This window comes from Canis lupus, chromosome 30 (genome assembly GCF_003254725.2).
Source record: "Canis lupus dingo isolate Sandy chromosome 30, ASM325472v2, whole genome shotgun sequence".
NCBI classification, from domain to species: Eukaryota; Metazoa; Chordata; class Mammalia; order Carnivora; family Canidae; genus Canis; species Canis lupus.
The window spans coordinates 22,598,796-22,618,870 of record NC_064272.1 but is presented as its reverse complement, the minus strand read 5'-3'; the positions used below and the strand labels follow the sequence as shown (position 1 = coordinate 22,618,870).

The 20,075-nt window shown below is 35.6% G+C and overlaps 1 protein-coding gene across 9 annotated transcripts in view; it reads right to left on the bottom strand.

Moving 5' to 3' along the window:
- The window catches only part of TCF12 (transcription factor 12), a 367,303-nt gene that overhangs the window by 61,107 nt on the left and 286,121 nt on the right, over positions 1–20,075 (bottom strand). For all 9 annotated transcript variants that reach the window (XM_025472675.3, XM_025472677.3, XM_025472678.3 and 6 more), the window contains one exon: positions 19,576–19,628. In XM_025472675.3, coding sequence (XP_025328460.1) covers positions 19,576–19,628 — 53 coding nt within the window. The remainder of the gene's footprint in view (positions 1–19,575; positions 19,629–20,075) is intronic.

The following is a 20,075-nucleotide window of genomic DNA, read 5'->3' as shown; positions in this document are numbered from 1 at the left end:
AGTAAATTTTACTCTTTCATAGATATAGTCATTCTCTGACAGAACAACTACTCTTAAAAAAAAAAAGGAAAATCAGTCATCTAGAATAAAATTTCCTTTTTCTCTTAATGATTAAAAATGTAAAAATTTACTTTTGAATAGAAATAGAGGAATGGGGAAAAGAAAGAAGACATGAAGCACTGATAATACTTGAACATTTCTTCCTATAATCATTGTTCCAACTTGAGACAACTTTTATATGATGGTAACAACAACAACAGAATCCACTTACAGTAGGCTCATTTCTCTGGGACTTGTGATACAGAGTACTATTTTGTCTAATAAAACACACTATAATGCAAACCCAACTACACAATCTTGGCTATTAAAGCACAATGAAAATTTTAGTATTTCATCATCAGTTCTTTATTTTAGAGACATGATACTCTAAAAAGAATAAACAAATATTCAGGTTAAAAAAGTTCAGAGTAAAATCAGACAGTATAATCTTTTATTGTTCTAAAGTAGTTTATTAAGCAAGTGGAGAAGTTTGCTATTAAAGTGGAAACCTGAATGTGAAACATAATAGTTTCTAAACAGAGTAATTAAAAGCTTTTGCTTCTCCTTTTCATTCCTGCTTTTAAAAACAGAGATACAAAATCCATACATGTGTATTTAAGACAACATCATCTTCCCCAGTACACAACATATTCACTTGGTATACACTACTGCCTAAATTGAGAGTGGAAACAGAAACTTAGAGATATCTACATACACAGGGCATTAAGCTAATTTTTCAAATACAGTAAATCATCAAGAAAATAGTGGTAACCTAAATAAAATGTTCTTATAGTCCAGTTGTGTGCTATGGCAAGGTCTTTTGTTAGCCCCAAATATCATTTTTTTTGAAGTTGGCCTTACCCCAAATGAACTACAACTGGTTGATGAAAACTGTCGTTTTATCACAATTACAAATGATCTTTTATAAGTCTTTTTTCTCTTCCTCAAAAATATTTTTTGAAAAAATTCTAATTTAATCTATGCAACAGCTGCAGCACAATTTTTTTTCTTAAGAATCATATTACAGGAAAAAAGGCATATAGATGGATCAAGTGCTGCTCTAGTGAATGCAGTTGTTTAATCTTTGCCTTTTTTTTTTTTAAAGGAATATGTCAAGGGTTAATCCTGTGACTCAGTCTGACAAAACGAGTCAGCTGGAGACAGGGACACTTTTTAAACCTGATTTCAGACAGACGTGCAGTCTGTACAGGAGCTCTGAACTGTTCTGCACTTTTTATCCTGAATGGTTTCCACCAACAATTCTACTTAATCACTTATGTGTTATTCTAAGATGATGTGATCTGACTTAATATTCATGCTATCTTATCTAATAGTCTAAACAATCACCAAATTTTATAACAAAATGGGTGTTACTGTACACACTGGCAGCGTGATTAATGAAAATGTCACAGAACCCTGAAAAAAATATGACTTAGAGTCATACATCTTTTATTATAGCAAGCTGATGATTCCTGGTTTGAGGATTATTGCATTTCACTAATTTTCAAATACAGTTCCCCTTCCTTCAATGGTTCATGATGTGATGTTTATGGTCATTCCAACGGTCATCAAGCACAGACCTAAACTAGGTAAGACAAAGCTACAATGTATTTTGGCCTAAGCAGTTTTACTTCTTTACTAAAAATTCAGGAAAAGAGGTTTTTGAAAAGTCTACTAGAGAGGGACTTTCTGGCAACTTCTGTTTAAATGCCAAACCTCCATAAAAATTTTTTTTCCTTATTTTTCTATTGGTTGGGACACAGACATATCTTCTTCCTTGGAGAGCCATGCAACATTTCATGGAATTACCTATTGCAATATTTTATTTTAATCTATTTTGTTAGCTCTTCTTTATCCCTATTTGGATTACTATAAATCTCATACCTGTTTTATGAACTATTCTTAAGCAAGAATGTTTCAAGAATGATCTAAAATTCTAAAAAGCATTCAAAAGAAAAATTTAATTGAACTGAATTACACATCTTGAATTAATTAGTTAAATAAAGGCCAGTTAATGGTTAATCTTCTAGTACATTTTTCTAAAACAAGGAGGCAACATTCTGGTGTCCCAAAAGGCCAGAAGATCTGGCTAGAAAAGTAAATCTAAAACCCGTTAGAAGATTCCTTATGAAAAGTTTCAACATTATTTCTAAGTGAATCAATTCTTGGAAAATAAGACTTTCAGAGTGATAAATGAAGCCAAACAAAGTTCACATGTGAATAATTCCACAAATGAGCTATGTTTGCCTAAGCATGAAACTCAGTAAATAACTAATAAAATTACTGGATGCAAAGGAGGTGGGAGTGAGGACAGGTTTAAGAGGAATAGTAAGTGATAGAATCTACAAGTGGGCAGATTCAAAGCAAAAGACTCTTCCCCAATGCCTCCTCTTCCTTATTTAGCTTGTGGAGAAATGACTTGTGAATGAATGTGGTCTCCTAAATGTGTAATATTTTAGTCTAGCTAACATCAGGTAACATAATACCAGGTTTTATAGGTGAACATTATATTATAGATTTTTCTAGTATATGCTGCTTTGTTACTAAAGTCATTCCTAAGTGTTGAAGCTGTTTCTGGTCTTTTTCTAAATACTGTGTTTTCACTGTATGAAAATCTTTTTTTTTTTTTTTTTTTTTACTGTATGAAAATCTTAAAAATTAAAGACTCTGTGTTTTTTACTCAGGTGATACCCTGAAAAAAATGGTTCCAATTATGCCTTAATTTTGAGTACCTAAATCTTAGCCCAACCAAAGAATCAGATTTATAGTGTATGATACTGTAGATTGGTCTGAATACTGGTATACAGTTTACTTGGATATTGGTTGGATATGAGGAACATCAACACACATATAAATATACATTTTTCAAAAAAAAAAAAACTTCAGAGCAGAGTAAAAACAATGTCGAAGTTCGCAAATCATATTACCTGGTTCAGACACAGAACATCAGATTTTTTATTACTTCTTTACAAAAATCTCAAGCATAATTTGAATTTACAAATGCTTAATGATTAACAAAATAGAAAACACCTATCTGTATAGCCAATGGTAAGAATCAGCTCTATAAACTACATTTACAGGGCAAAAGAACACTTGTTTAGCTTCCCTTTTAACAACCACATGTGTATAATGAGGATGTGTAAAAACAATCATAACTCCTGGAGGAGAAAGCAAATAAATCTCTTTTTGGGGTAAATAAATAGTATCCTCCTGATATTAATACAAACAGAGCTGATGGATCACACAAAGCCTCTCAAAGGCTATCATTAGACACCCTTCAAATGAGATAGAACTGTAATTACAGAGAATATGTAAAACCTGAAGCAAATTGCATGTTTCTTTTGATCACAAACTCACTATGACAAAGCAGTTTTCTTTGAAAAACTAAAGGATGGGGTCCTCCCTCCCTAGTAATTCCTACATCTCTTGGCTGTCCATTTCTTTCCCCACATGAATTGCAGTTTGTCACTTCTCATTTGCTACTTGAAATAACATGGTAAGAGAATCATTAACTATGTTGCAACTTGATAATTTTCCTGCAGATGGCTCTATAATCACAGGACTGCCTAATGGTGTGTGTGTGCAAGTAAAAGAAAATGATGAGGACACTCAGGTTTTTAAATTCCTCAATAAATCAGCACTTCTGAAGAGCTTTCAAGACAAAGTTTTTTGACTATTGACTTATTAGGCAACCGAACAACAAAACTGCAAGCAAACAAAACTATTATTTAAAATCATCTATAAAAAAATAATAATAAAATAAAATCATCTATAAAAAATAAAAAAATAAAAATAAAATCATCTATAGAAGGTAAACAATTTGGTCTTGGGTTAAGTTAGCTCTCACTTAGAGAAAGCGCCACCTGATTTTTTTTTTTTTTGTTTCTTTCTTCTGCAGTTTTTTTTCTTCTAACTGGAAAGCACTAGATCCCTTTAATTTATGAGAAATGGAACAGCAACAAGATACTATGTTCTATTTTATTTTTAAAGAGACCAAAAGTAACACCTGCATTTTAACCCACAGCCATTTCAAGAATCTGCAGTCTAAAGCTCTAAGGAATTTATATATTAAGCTATTTCTGGTCCCAATCTATGTTTTGTGTTTCAGTAAAAATTCTTGTTCATGGCAGTAATTTTTAAGTACTTCATATCGATAATTAATTAAATGTTTAGAGTCTACAAAATCATCCTGCTTCATATTGTAATCAAGCAACAAAACAATTAATAGCTGTAGTCACTGCAAGAAGTCACCCAAGATCCTGAATTTATGGAAAATCCAATTTTAAAAAAGAATGGTTTCTTACTATTAAATTGTGACCACTCTGAACAAAAGTCAAATGATACCTCATTTTGAAAACACAAGTGAAAAGGGTATAATAAACAGGGGAGGAAATAAAAGATGGTGTCAGTCCAACACAAAGCAAAAACAAAAGTGAACTTGGACTAATATTTACTCACTATCCTTCACTGTGAAAGGCCATAATGCCACCCCCTACAACAAGTATCCTTATCAGTCAGACTGGGAAAGACACAAAAGTTTGAAAGAAGAAACCTGTTACTTGTTCTATGTACTGTGAAAACTATTAAAAAGAAACCTCACTGAAGTGGACTGAGGATGTTAGAAGGGGAGGCTGAAAGAGGAGCTCTATCAGTCAATGTCAAATTATAGGAAGGTTGTCAATTATAGATCCCTAACAGAAGAATCCTCAACTGGAAAAAAATAATCAATTACAGGGCCCAAGGGGGAAAGATGTATATTGCATTTCCTACAAGAAACTGACTACCCCCACAGCTCATCAATGAGAAACATTTTCACCTTGAACTCTTGGTTTTCTCTAAGGGGTTTTGCTTCAAAACAACCTTCCAAACTTTCTTTTTCTCCCTAAAATAATATTCCTCTCCTTTGTTTGACTTGCCTATTGGTTTTGCCATAGCTTGTTTGTCCTGAATTGCAATTCTCTGTTATTCCCAAATAAACTCATTTTTGTGGCAAAATAATGTTTATTATTAAGGTCAACACTATATCACAAATACATATAATATGGCAGAAATATTCTCCCTAGGACTCATTAGTACTCTGTAATGTGAGATAGGCTGCTCAGGTTCCAAATACTGTGGAGTCACACCATATAATGAAAAAGAGCACTGGACTAGGAGTCCAGAGACAGGGATTCAGGTTTTAGCTCTCTTAGAAGGTATACGAGCTTAGGGTAGGACATTGCATTTCCCTGAGTCCAAGTTTCCATTTCTGCAAAGTGCAGGCATTAAATTAGGCCAAAGATTTCCTAGTCATTTCACCACCAATAAAACCTTTTATTATCCACTCCCCCCCCAAACAAGGAATTCCTCTTTTGAAAGATTTGTCTCTCAAATTTTTATTAAATTATAACAAATACTTTTCCCCTGTTAAAAAAAAAAAAGCCATATAACTTTCATTCAGAACTTCTGATTAATAGGGAAATGAAACTTTGCCATGCTGAGCTGAAATCATTCTAGTCAAAGAAATTTGGTATTTTAGAGACCATGGATAATTTTATTCCACTAGACTACACAATTTGTTAGGTGTCTTTTGAAATATTTCACATCTTCTTGTGTCACTATTTTTGAAGACCCTGTGTGACTCAATGCCATAGATGAGACCCACTGTCCACACCAATTTAGATTATATTTTTATAATTGTATCTGCGAGTGGCATAATTAAGAGCTTAAAAGCCTTACATGAAATGAAAGGTTGATCCAAAAGGGAATCTAAAAACTTAATCACAACTTCTCAGTTCCAAGCTGAATCTAAATGCTTTATATTCTAGTAGCATTTATACTAGCAAATGAAGTATCTTTATAAAGAGCTAGTAACATATTTCTATTATCTAGTAATATTTTCATTTAAAACATCTTTTGGGGTGCCTGGGTGGCACAGTCATTTAAACGTCCAACTCTTGGTTTCAGCTCAGGTCATAATCTAGGGTCGTGAGACTGAGCCCTGCATTGGACTCCATGCTGGGCATGGAGTCTGCTTGAGATTCTCCCTCTCCCACTCCGCTTGTGTTCCCTCTTTCTCTAGAACAAATAAATCTTAAAAAGAAAATATAAAACATCTTTTTAAAAAGCTATGTAATGTCTAGAACAAAATGTTAAAAAAAAATGAGAAGGGTTAACATCTTATCAATAGGTAACAACTCTTATCTAATATTGTCATTGTTCAAATAGCTCAGTATCAGTTTTTTTTTTTTTTAAAGATTTCATTTTTAAGTAACCTCTACACCCAACATGGGGCTGGAACTCACAACCCTGAGATCAAGAGTGTACACTTCACCAACTGAGCCAGCCAGGAGCCCCACAATTTTGATTTCTCAGTAATGTACAATTTGATTTACATGCCAGATATTTTATGTTTGACATAGTATCAATCTGAAAATAAAAGATTTTTGGCCATGTCCTTCAAATAAACATGTAGACCACCTCTTTACAAAGATCGCTTTGTTATAATTTTAGCAGGCAACAAAAAGTTAAGGAGTTAATGGGGAGCCCATCGTAATTAAGTAGGCTGTGGCTCCTGCTCTTCTATTCTGTAATAAAGAATTTTGGGCCTGTGATTTGCTTCTTTGTGCCATTTGGCTGGAGAACTTAGTAGATCAATAAAATAAGATTGTTATGTAGATTATAGGTTTTTAAAAAATTTTTTTAAAGACTTTATTTATTCATGAGAGACACACAGATAGAGGCAGAAACAGAGCCAGAGGGAGATGCAGGCTCCCTGCGAAGAGCCCGATGTGGGATTCGATCCCGGGATTCCGGGATCATACCCTGAGCTAAAGGCAGACGCTCAATTGCTGAGCCACCCAGGCGTCCCTGTTATGTGGATTATAAACAAAGGTATATTCTATCACGAACACGTAGGCTGGAAAGTTTGCCAGATAGAACAGGAAAGTAAAGAGTGAAAAGCAAGTAGCAATACCATAGTACCTTTATAGGTGTGTGATCTTGAGAACTCATGTTTGCCCTAACATTATTTCATATTGAAATAATTTATATATAAAATGTTCAAACTATTATTGCTGTTAAAATTGGAATAATTTGAATAGGGACACCTGAGTGGCTCAGTGGTTGAGTGTCTGCCTTTGGCTTAGGGCATAATCCCGGGTTCTGGGATCAAGTCCTGCATTGGGCTCCCCACGGGGAACCTGCTTCTCCCTCTGCCTATGTCTCTGCCTCTCTCTCTGTGTCTCTCATGAATAAATAAATTTTTTTAAAAAAAGAAATAGCTCTTGAATATAAGAACACAACTATCAAATGCTGAGACCTCACATGGAAAACCAAATGCGGATCTTTCTAACTCTAATATATCTAACAGAGGGAAAGACTAAGTCTATATAAATGGAAAAATTTCAGTGATCTTTTCTTTTCCTCCCTGAAAAACTTTTTACAAAGTTTAAGCATTTTTGAAAAAGATTTATTTATTTATTTATTCATGAGAGACAGAGAGAGAGAGGCAGAGACACAGGCAGAGGGAGAAGCGGGCTCCATGCAGGGAGCCCGACATGGGTCTCGATCCTGGGTCTCCAGGATCATGCCCTGGGCTGAAGGCAGGTGCAAAACCGCTGAGCCACCAGGGCTGCCCCAAGTTTAAGCATGTTAAACACTTATAATATAGATGGATAAAATATACCTAATTCATCTCGAAGGATCTGTTAGTTTCAGATTACCCAGTATGTTGTTTATGCCTTCTGAGACTACTCTCAGCTGAGCATGGTCCAGGATGAAAGAAGAGCCATGGCTATACTGAAAATCATTTGGGTTTGTTCATTTATTCAACAAACATCTATTATGCAACTAGGTACTACCAATAAACCAATAAACAACGTAAAGAAAACCCCTGACTTATCAGGTTTCTCCTGGGTGAAACAGATGAACAAATTCTAGTATATCAGAGAATAATAATAAGTGTTACAGAGAAAAATACAGCAGGTTAAAAAAGTGGGGGTGATGGGGACATGTTGCTATTTTATGTAGGATGGTCAGGAAAGATCCCCAGTGATAAGTGATATATGATCAAAGAAAAAAGTATGTGAGAAGACCAACTACATGGATACGAAGTCAAGTGTGCTCTGGCAGAGAAAAGAGTACATGCAAAGGTCCCATGGCAGGCCTGATATCTTAAAGAGCTGTAAGAGGGTATGGGTAGATGGGTAAATTAGTGGAATATGGTATCTGGGAGGCAGTAGGGGTCAGATCAGAAGGGTCTTGAAAGCCATTTTAAGGACTTTGGTTTAATAGTGGTAATAAATACTACTGGAGTATCTTGAAAAGAATAGCATTTGACTTAGATTTTAAAAGGATTTCCCTGTGTTAAAAAAAATGACTGAAGGAAAACTGGAAGACTAGTAGGGAAGATGTTGCCATAATCCAGGAAAGAAATAAAGATTGCTTGGACAATGATGGCAGCAACAGGTGATGACAAATGGTCTAATTTTTATTTTTAAGATTTTATTTATTTATTCATGAGAGACACACACACACACACACAGAGGCAGAGACACAGGCAGAGGGAGAGAAACAGGCTCCATGCAGGGAGCCTGACACAGGACTCGATCCCAGGTCTCCAGGATTACACCCCGGGCCAAAGGTGGCACCAAACCGCTGGGCCACCGGGGCTGCCCAATTTAGCTTCTTATACAAAGAAAAGAAGTTAATATATTTTTGATGATTTGGAATAGCTGGAGTAGGAGGAAGCTGAAAAATACAGCTTGGAGCAGGAAGTCATTAACAGATGATCTTCCCTATTATCGATGACATAAAATAATGGCTTTACAGTATTTATTTTTACCCTCTTAATTTAATTCAAAAAGCATTTCCTGGATATGCCCAGAGGGCAACAATTACTCAATAGAAAAAAATTTCAAAATTACTTCTTTCAAAAAAAAAAAAATTACTTCTTTCCAAAGGTCAATGTTTTGACTATAAGCATCATGAAGACAGGGTACAAGGGGCCATGCTTTACTCATACTTAAATCCATAAAGCCTAAAATAATTCTTCACTCATTTTAAGCATTTAATATAAATTTAGTGACTTTAAGAAAATGGATTCATATTCCACTCACTGGAGATATATTAAATGGAACCCACTCTAGTGTCAAAAAGTTTCTTTCTTTTTTTTTATTAAAGATTTTACTTGGGGGATCCCTGGATGGCTCAGCTGAGTTTTAAAATATATAAATATCTTTGGTGATGTAAAAAAGAAATAATATCATTATATAATTTAAAAAATTATGAAGCACAAGTCAGAAAAGTTAAGAGCTTTATTACTTTTTAATTATTATTAATACTAGCCATCATAAAGCTAAAAAGGGAACTAAATAAGCCATAAATATTCACTTAATTTTACAAAAATTAATATTGAAAAAATGATTTTTCTAGTCATGGAAGATTCTCTTAAGTTTCAAATGAAGCTTTTATGTTTAGAGAGTGCTCATGTTTCAACAGAATTTGTTTCACAATCACATTTGGGTTGGAATTCCTTCCCAAGCTGTTAGGAACAACTTTTTAGCTTTGCATTCTATGAGAAAGTTGGAGCAGGATAAAAGATGACGACTGAGTATGCACATATGTAAGTTTAAGTAAAAAATTATAGTATGGCTGTTTATATAAAAATCAAATTATTTAAGTACTTTACACCCAATTGTTTCAAATAATCATTTACTAATATGTATATATTCATAGCCTTACTTTTGATATAATACATTCTCCGGTATACTATCACCTAATGTGACATTTAAATCTAGAAGAAAAAAATCTAGAAAAATTATGACCCCATACCACCCACTTTATAACACTGAGGCTTTTCCACTATCCCAGAGTAAGATAAATTATAGTCCTGGAAAGTTTCTGTTAATACACTAAACTCTATCCCAGTGCCCTAGAGTCTAAAGGAAATGAAGAGACTAATGAATATCAGGTAATGAATCTAAAAAGTCCACAAAAAAACAGGGAACAGGCCCCCAAAATATTTAATTTTATTTAATTTTGTTTCACTTTGGGTCTTTTTCACAGGAACTACATTGTGGGGAGTAAGAATGCAGCTGCTTAAACATATAACTTGCTTAAGTTAAGTCTAACACAGAGGTTGGCAAATTATGGCTGTAAGGCAAATGTGGCCCACCACTTGATTTTACAAATAAAATTTTACTGGAACACAGCCATGTCCATTCATTTAAGTATCATCTGTGGATTCTTTCATGCTCTAGTAGCAGAGTTGAACAGTTGTTATAGAGATTATCTGGCCCACAAAGCCAAACATATCTACTGTATAACCCTTTACACAAAAAATTTGCTGACTCCTGGTCAAGCACATTGAGGAAGAGTAGAAATATAGGCTATTCACAAAAAGGTACGCAGGTTTTAGCAAATTTTCCAAAAACATAATTTCTAGAACCAAATTATTTTTGCACCACCAGTAAAATGTTGGCATATTATAGATATGTTGAGTTATGTATTAAAATAACTATAGATGGATGTTCTTGGGTAGCTCAATAGGTTAAGTGTCGGGACTCTTGATTTAAGCTCAAGTCATGATCTCAGGGTTCTCAGATCAAGCCTTGCATTGGGGCTCTGTGCTCAGGACAGAGGCTGGTTGTCCCTCTCCTTCTGCTCCTCCACACTCCCCTCAAATAAATAAAATCTTAAAATAAAAATAATTACAGATGATAAAAGACCAAAACTTTAAATGGTCAACACATTAAGATTTGTTTAAAATCTATTAAAAAAATAAAACATGGGAGAAATTAAAAGCTATCTTTGGACTAACAGCGTTTAAAATGCATAAAAGTCTAACTGGATTTATCTATTTAGCATACATTATAGTCCTTGAAATTAGGTACAATAAAAGTACAATACATGATTTTTCAAAGTAAAATCACTACTAGTTAAAGCAAAGGGAGTGGGCAGCCCTGGTGGCTCAGTGGTTTAGCGTCACCTACAGCCCAGGGCCTGATCCTGGAGACCCGGGATCGAATCTCATGTCGGGCTCCCTGCATGGAGCCTGCTTCTCCGTCTACCTATGTCTCTGCCTCTCTCTCTCTCTCTTCTCTCTGTGTATTCTCATGAATAAATAAATAAAATCTTTAAAAAAAAAAACAAAAAACAAAGGGAGTATCAGAGATGGCAAATTTCATGTCAGCATATTACTTAGGATGTAACTGCCTTACCTAACTTAGAATGAAATCCAGAGCCCCAAACATCTCCACTGATAACATTTGGAATTCTTTTTTTTTTTTATTTTTATTTTTATTTTATTTTATTTTTTTTTAAAGATTTTATTCATTTATTCATGAGAGACACAGAGAGAGAGAGAGGCAGAGACACAGGCAGAGGGAGAAGCAGGCTCCATGCAGAGAGCCTGATGTGGGACTCGATCCCAGGACTCCAGGATCACACTCTGGGCCAAAGGCAGGCGCTAAACCGCTGCGCCACCCAGGGATCCACATTTGGAATTCTTAATTTATTCCTTCTTTCCTACACTTGCAAAAATAATCTTCAATTGTATTTGATTAAAATAACAACAAAAACCCTTTCATGGGCAGCCCCGGTGGCTCAGCAGTTTAGCGCTGCCTACAGCCCAGGGCGTGATCCTGGAGACCCGGGATCGAGTCCCATGTCAGGCTCCCTGCATGGAGCCTGCTTCTCCCTCTGCCTGTGTCTCTGCCTCTCTCTCTCTCTCCTCTCTGTGTATTCTCATGAATAAATAAATAAAATCTAAAAAAAACAAAAACAAAAAAAAACCCCTTTCATGATTCTATTGATGCTGAACACCCTGACAGTGGGCTTAAACTCTGAAAGCATTCACAAAATTCAATTACCACACATCCTTTAAAAACTATACAAGTTACACACACAAACACACATTGGGTCTTATTCTGCATCTGGTTTGTGAAGTCTTAAAGCTCTGAAATACCAGCAACTGAAGAGTTCAATAAACCTTAAAAGCCAGCTCTGAAAATCAGACATTCTTTCTTTTTTAAAAAATGAGAGGTCAGAAAACAAATATCACTGTGGTTGTACAATCACATCTGGATACACAGGGCTCACTCACTGGTTACTTATCCTTCTACATTTTGACTTAAAGTAAGATCAAAGGCATTACTGGCTCATCACAAAAATGAACATTTTAGGACTATGGATTGAAAGCCTATTATCTATACTGATACAATTCTGATACTGTTCAGAACAGTGGATGCTGTCAGCATAAACAGAAGCTATTTCTTAATGTATGAAAAAAATCTTCCATTCAATGACCAAACTGCATGTAAGTTTGGAAGGGATTATAGAACCTTCTCTTTATATACTAAGATTTTTCCTGCTAGTTTGACCTATAAAGTCCGAGAAAGAATTAGCCACTTTGGAAATTTTATATGACAGTGGCCTTCAAATAGAGACAGCTTATCTAACTGTCAGAAATAAGAAACTCTCTGGTACCTACAGTTACTCTGTGCCCTCTATGGTTGTCTGCCAAAGGAGCTAGGCTAATACCTATTCCAACTCATGTTCAAGAACTGGAGGGTTCACTCATAAAGTTCAGCTGAAGCTGGTGCTGTGTGTAACTACTGTTTAGTCCAGAAGCACTAGGATTCTTGCTAGTCTTGAAGGCCTCAGCTAATTGTCTATAATCACTCTGTTAGCTTTCAAGTGACTTGCATAAGACACTCCCTTTGAGAGTATTCTACTTGCTGCTCATCTTGCTTGCTATTTTTGTGGATAAACTGGATAACAAGTCTCTCTATAGTTCTAACCCTTTACCTTTTTCTTACTGGCTTAGATCGCCAGTAATCTTTTGAATGGTAGTTTTCCAAGTCAAAATTCACACTAATTTTTAAAAATTTTAAAAAGCCATTCCTAACAATATAAAATACCATAAGAATTTTGGGAGAAAAAAGGCATCATTTCCTAAACTCGATAGCCAATTACCAAACGAAAGGCTACGGAACTCTGCCTATCTGCAGCAACGCAAGATAAAGTGGATTCTAAGCTGCTTTGACTCAACTCAGAAGCCAAGTTCCATGGGTAAGAGCTAACTAAAAAAATTTCTTCTTGATGCTTGGCCTGGTAAAATACACTTTGAGAGTTTAACTAAAAAGCAAAGATTATGTGATAAAGTGTAATAGCTTTTGTGGGGAAAATATATACAAAGGACAAAGCATAGCATAGCATTTAAGAAACATTGTGTCATCAGCCTATGTATGGAACTACAAGCCAGTTACATTCAAAACATAATGAATACATGCCACATTAAAAAAGATGTTAAAATGTGATGTTTAAAAGATTTCTGCAAGTGCTACTGAAGAAGAACGAAATGAGGAAGAATTTAAGTCTAAAAAAGGCATTCTAGATTTTGTCTATGTGTTTACTTTCTGGTGATAAAAATTTTGAAAAAAAAAAAGAAAAAAACATAAAAAATTTTGAATGTGTCTTGCTTCTTATTTCAGAATTCAACATTTTCTGCAGCATATAAAAAATCTATGAAAATACACTAAATTAAGAGATAAAGAATAAAGAACAAAGAAACTTTTCATCTGAGAAATGCTTTGGAGGAACATAATCCTATTTAACCAATGATTAAAATACAGGGGAGGAAATGATAATTTCCTGGTAATTCAGAAAACAAAAATAAGTAGTATGTATTCTAGGGAGAATTTGATTCGAGGAATTTTCTCTCCTTTTCTGAAAATGAATGCTTTCTAAAGAACAGCTACAATTTACCACTCATGTGTCAAGCACATATATTACATATACAAGTCTAAGTAACATAAAAATTTTTTTCTTTCAGTCTAACATTTATCTTTCCTTACGTTTTCAAACTTTTGCTTGCTTTTCAGCAACATTTGGTAAAAATGAAATGCTTAAGTACTTTAAATTTCAGGTTACAGTGGTAGGAACTAGAAAAGATAACCTTTATCGAGTATCTATTATATGCTAGGCACACATTAGGCACAGGACACCTGCACACTAACATTTGAGACAGGCATTATTATCTCCTTTTACAAATAGAAACTTGGTGTTCAGAAAACTTAAAAGCAAGTTCTCAAAGGTTTTAAAATCAAAAGCAGCTAAGGTCAGATAAAATCCATCATCTGCTGGACTGGAAACAGAAAGTCTTTGCTTTTCTACATCATCCCTTCAGATAGTGATAGGTTCTTAAGAGAACAAAGCCAATTAAAAATAAATTTGATCAACAAAAACATAATTGACACAATAAACTATGGCTTAAATTTAATATACTAAACAGGATGTTTGATGAGTAAACCAAGATATATAACATGCTTTAACATTCAAAATAAACAAAATAAGCAGAAAACAGTCTTTGATATTAAATTAGGTTGTAATCTTGGCTGTATTATCGTAATATCTCTGAGTTTCAATTTCCTCATTTGTAAGAAGAGAATATTAGTTATCTTAAAGAAGGTGTTACAAAGATTAAAGATTAAGATAATACAGATCATGGTTAACCCGGATCCTCATACATGTAAGTCCTGCACCTCTAACAGAGTGACACTAAGGCTGTAAAGGATGCACAGTATACAGAACACAGTACAAATGCTTTTTCCCCCCAAAAAAAATTACTAGGAAAAACCTACAATTACCCCCACTTCCCATCCAGTGCTTCAAAATTTTCCTTAAACGTTGTATCTTAGTACAGATCTGATACAGACGAAAAACAACCGATGTACATACAAGAACAAAGACTAAAGTTGGGGCTGGAGAAGGGGAAAGGAAGCTCAGGAATCCTAAAAAAGGAGGAAAATATCCCAAAGTCTAAGTACCAGGCCTTCTTAAAGTCTCCCTGATAAGCCTTAACAATTGCAAATGCCTCCTATTATTAATCAGCCAGGATACTTTAGGACTTTATCCAGGGTAGACTGTTGTGACAATTTATACCCCCCCCCTTTTTTTTTTAAGATTTTGTTTATTTATTCATGAGAGAGAGAGAGAGAGAGAGAGAGAGAAGCAGAGACACAGGCAGAGGGAGAAGCAGGTTACATGCAGGGAGCCCGATGTTGCGGGACTTGATCCCGGGTCCCCAGGATCATGCCCTGGGCCAAAGGCAGCGCTAAACTGCTGAGCCATCCCAGCTGGGCTGCCCAGTTTATACCTTTTCATATCTGGACTGATTTTATATGTTTCCCAATCATCCTCTAGAGCGGGCAAGTGAGTCTTCTACAGAAAAAGTACAAAAGTTGTACTTGGCATAGGATCCAGTAATGCTGTACTTCTAAGCTGTGTCCTGATCATGTCTTTATTTTTTCACTTCTATGCCTCTACCTGTCTAGTCCATCCTCCCTCTTCTCTAACAGAAAAATTGCTACTCATCTTTCTGGACACAGCTCAAATATCAACTCCCGAGGCCATTAGTACTTCCAAGGTAAGGTTAGTTCTACTTCTGTTTCCAGAGTGCTTGGTATACACTTTTGCTCGCCTCACTGCAATACAATTAATTCACTGAATGCTTGTTTCTCATACTAGATGGTAAGTTCCCTGAAGGTAATGATAGTGTGTGTATATGTTAGAATTTTCTTTCTTTTTTTTGCTAAAAGATTTTATTTGTTTATTAGAGAGAGAGAGTGTGTGTGAGCGAGCAAATACCAGTAGGGGGAGCGGGAAAGGGAGAAGCAGGCTCTCCCATTCTCCCATGAGTAGAGAGCCAGATCAGGGCTCACTCCCAGGACCGGAGATCAAGACCTGAGCTGAAGGCAGATGCTTACCACTCAGACTGAACCACCCAGGCACCCCTATGTTAGAATTTTCAATGTCATTCTCATGTTGTTGCTACCGGCCTATTTTGTCTAATATTCCAACCTAACCTAGAAAAGTAAGTGGAAACGTTAATGTGCGTAAGGACACTTTTATCAGCAGGAAGAAAGCTATGCAACTATGCTTTCTGGTAATGTACTAGGCACATCAGGGTTTTTTTTGGGGGGGGGGGGAGGGGGGTATCAGTTTTAAAACTGTAAGTACTTAGCATTTTTAGATCTGAAAAGAACTTCAGACTTTCCACTTCAAACTTCCTAAGGGCTAACTGACAAGTACAGGGTCATACAATCAATCATTAAATGATCAGATCATTCTCTTAATCTTACTGACCATACTGCTTTAATGATGCCAACACACCCTTTACTGGGCCCTTCATCCACAGATAGGAATTACCATTCAGTTGTAACACAGAGGAATATAGGAGCTGACGTCTGTGCTTACAATAACTAAATTTATATTAAATTTATATTATCTCTAACCAGGGGTCTGTGGTCAAGTAAGTATATTATCAATGCTTTGCGTGTTAAGTAACCCTGCTTATTGTTTTTGTAGCAGTATGAGTAGTACAATATTCCCCTAGCTTTTCTACTGTTTCTTTAGTAAAGGTAACATGTATTTTACAGATGATTAAAGATATTTTAGACAAGCAGTAAACTGTGAAATCTGAGATATTACTGCCAAGTTTCTAGTTTTGTTTGGGAAGTGATATTCAAATGATGATGAAATAAAATATACACAAGTCCATATTCATTTTTATACATTTTCACAATTCATATTTTTAAAGGTCTATACATTACATAAATTTCAGTAAAAGCATTTCAGTAGGAAACTGTAAATTTAAATTCCCATATGCTTTATTTTATTATTATTATTTTTTTATGAAAGATTTTATTTATTTATTCATGAGAGACACAGAGAGAGAGAGGCAGAGACACAGGCAGAGGGAGAAGCAGGCTCCATGAAGGGAGCCCGACGCGGGACTCGATCCCAGGTCTCTAGGATCACGCCCTGGGCTGAAGGCAGACGCTAAACTGTTGAGCCACCCAGGCATCCCTCCCATTTGCTTTAGATGCTGAAAAGGTAAATACCATAAGTATCCTCAGAAGTTTATTATTTTGGTAATATTTATCAAAATATCTTTAAAAAAATTTATTCATGAGAAATACAGAGAGTCAGAGGCAGAGTCATAGGCAGAGGGAGAAGCAGGCTCCTCGCTGGGAGCCCAATGCTGCACTCAATCCCAGAACTCTGGGATTACATCCTGAGCCGAAGTAGACACTCAACCACTGAGCTGAGCTACATAGGTGTCCCTCAAAGTATCATTTTTAAAGTTTTAAAAAAATTCCCTTTAAAAAACTTGAGATTTCAAAATCAACATAGCATTTAATCTAAAATATACTTTCAATCAATTAAAATGCATTTATTCTTTATATATCCTTAAAAACACTCAATATGTTTAAATACTATTTTCAGCATGGTTTCTAAGTAGTGTATGTTTGATGCTGATATTATAGAAAACAATGAATTCTATGTTTTTTTTTTTTTTTTAAGATTTTATTTATATATTCATGAGAGACACACAGAGAAAGGCAGAGACACAGAGGGAGGGAGAAGCAGGCTCCTTGCAGGGAGCCTGATGTGGGACTTGATCCCTGGCCCTGGAATCATTCCCTGAGCCGAAGGCAGATGCTCAACCACTAGCCACCCAGGCGTCCCTTCTATTCTGTTCTGCACAAATATCTAATAAATCCCAAGGAAGGTAGTTAGTAACACAATATGTAAGTAGGCTTGGCTTATAAAATTTCCTAATGGTTCTCAAAGAAATCAAAGTTCAGAATTCAGTGCATTTCCACTTCCCTGTGGCTTGTCCTAACACATGAGACGGTACAAAGAACTACCACCAAGTAGTGAATGCTGTTATGATTAGGACTGGAAGGAATACTGGTTACCTCCAGTGTGTATACTCTTTCCAGGCTGTTCTATTTTGCCTGTTTGTTTTAAACATGAAAAAACTACAAAACACCAAAAATAGATGGTTTCTTAAATCAGTGTCAGGCTAAGAATAAATGAGATGAATTTTTCATTTACAAATCTGATTTTTTTTCACCTGTGTAGTCCTGCTAAATACTAATATGCAATTTAATTTTTATTACTTTCATAGAATTATGGCAATAAATTATAAGAAAACTGCACAGTTACATGTTTTAGCAGTTCTGTCAGTTTTAAATATGATTTCTGTTAATCTAGCAGAAATCATCTGTTATAGTGTTGAACCACCTACCCCTGCACAGCACACAACTGTTAAAATGTAAATTGCCCAACTATTTTTAGCTGTTGTTGAAAAAAAATTCCTGTCTTCGGGAATAATGATTTGAGGCATTGTGTTCATTTTGTTTATCAAGCAGCTATTCAGCCTCTAGTGGCCCAAGTGCTTATGCAAGCAAAAGCTTTTAAGAATGCCTGCAGCTGCAATCCAACCTTCCAGGTAGGCTGCAGGTTCAGAGCACAGCTGCCCTAGGCTGCATAAAACTCCGATCCATCTGGAACTGAGTTTCAAAGAGGATTTCAAATTTGAGTTTTCATGTATCACACGGAAGAGAAGGCAGGGGAAGAACACAGGAAAGAAGGAAGGCAAACAACCAAAAAGATGGTATCTCTACTTCAGACTTAATAAAAAATAAAAAGCTCAGACCCATGCTGCTCCTTCTAGATTACTACTTGCCAAGCCGGATATTCCATTCAGTGTATACTTCGATGAGCTCTGACTCATCCAGCAGCACCTGCGCCCATGTGTTAAGTACTGCCAAATAAAAGCCCAACATCCATTTACACAACAAAGAGATGTACCCTACAAGGCATGGGGCCTCAATCCAAAAGCCCCACTTCCCGTTTGTTCTAAGCAAAGGGAAAGGGGAAAAAAATTTTTCCCTTTTCACACCGAGAGATTTTTAAAATGTAGGTGGATTTATGATGTAGGTTCATTTACAAATACTTTCACTCTTTAAAAGAATAAAGTATATTTAATAGCACAAACACCCCTACAGCATTAGATTATCATGGCCATTAATGATTGTTCACCAAACCTTTCCAACCTTCTTCATGAAAGCTCTTTATTCTCAAAGGATACATTTTTTGAGCAAAGGGGGATCAACAAACTAGTTGCTTGAAAGCTTTCCTGATGCTAGGCTGAAGTTAGGAAAGGCTTAATGAAGGCTTTAAAATCCACAAGGGCTTCACAATGAACATCTGACTCGGTGATTTATGCATATTAATAACTTCAGTCCTACTGAGGCAAGCTGAGCCGAACATGTCCTCCGAATCTTAATGTCTTTAGCTCCACTGGGATTATTACAAATGTAAATTTCTAAGATTCTCAGCTATTAATCTCTGTCTGTCCTCCTGTTCAGCAACATAATGACTAATTAAACATCAAAAGACCTGTACAGGAGATCTTCTTTGACAGCTACCGGCCTAGCCCTCTTCCCAAGAGGGGAATTCAAATGACAGGGACATGGAGTAACAGCATATGAGTAAGCTACAAATTACTGCAGAGATATCTAAAAACCTAACATTAAATGTAGATTTATCTCAATCAATGACTCCGCTGAACAGTGAACAGTTACTATGTGAAGTGTACGTGTGCCTGCTGACACCAATCAAATATATCCTTACAGCCAGCAAATACTGAATACTTGAAATCGGTTTGTTTACCACAAAGTCAAAAAAATGGGTACTTACTGAAGAAGGCAAACCAGGAGGCACCTTTCTGACTTTCTTTGCTTGCAAAGGATCTGCATATGGAAAATATATTTCATCAGCATTTATATTAGAAGAGGTCAGACTTCAAGTGAACAGGAAATAATTTTTCCTTTTAAAGCCTATCTTGTTTTCCAGTATTTAGGAATAAGCAAGGGCATATAGGGATGGGGGCTTCATCCTTCCTAATTGGTTCCTGGGCAAAACAGTTTTCCTAATGAAGTGATATATTCTGAAATACATACATGTAAGTTTAGGAAGAAGAAAGCAAATCAAGTAAAATAAAGTAACAAACCAATAAGCATGTGTGAAGAAAGGGAATTAACATTTCTTAAGTACCCATTAGGTGTGAGGCTCCATACCAGGAGCCTCCATCACATCATATAAATGTGATACTTTATATCACATTTCTCACTTTCAGTTGCAGAGGGGCATTTGGTGCAACAGGTCACTCTAATAATAAAACTGCTCAAGAGATGCAA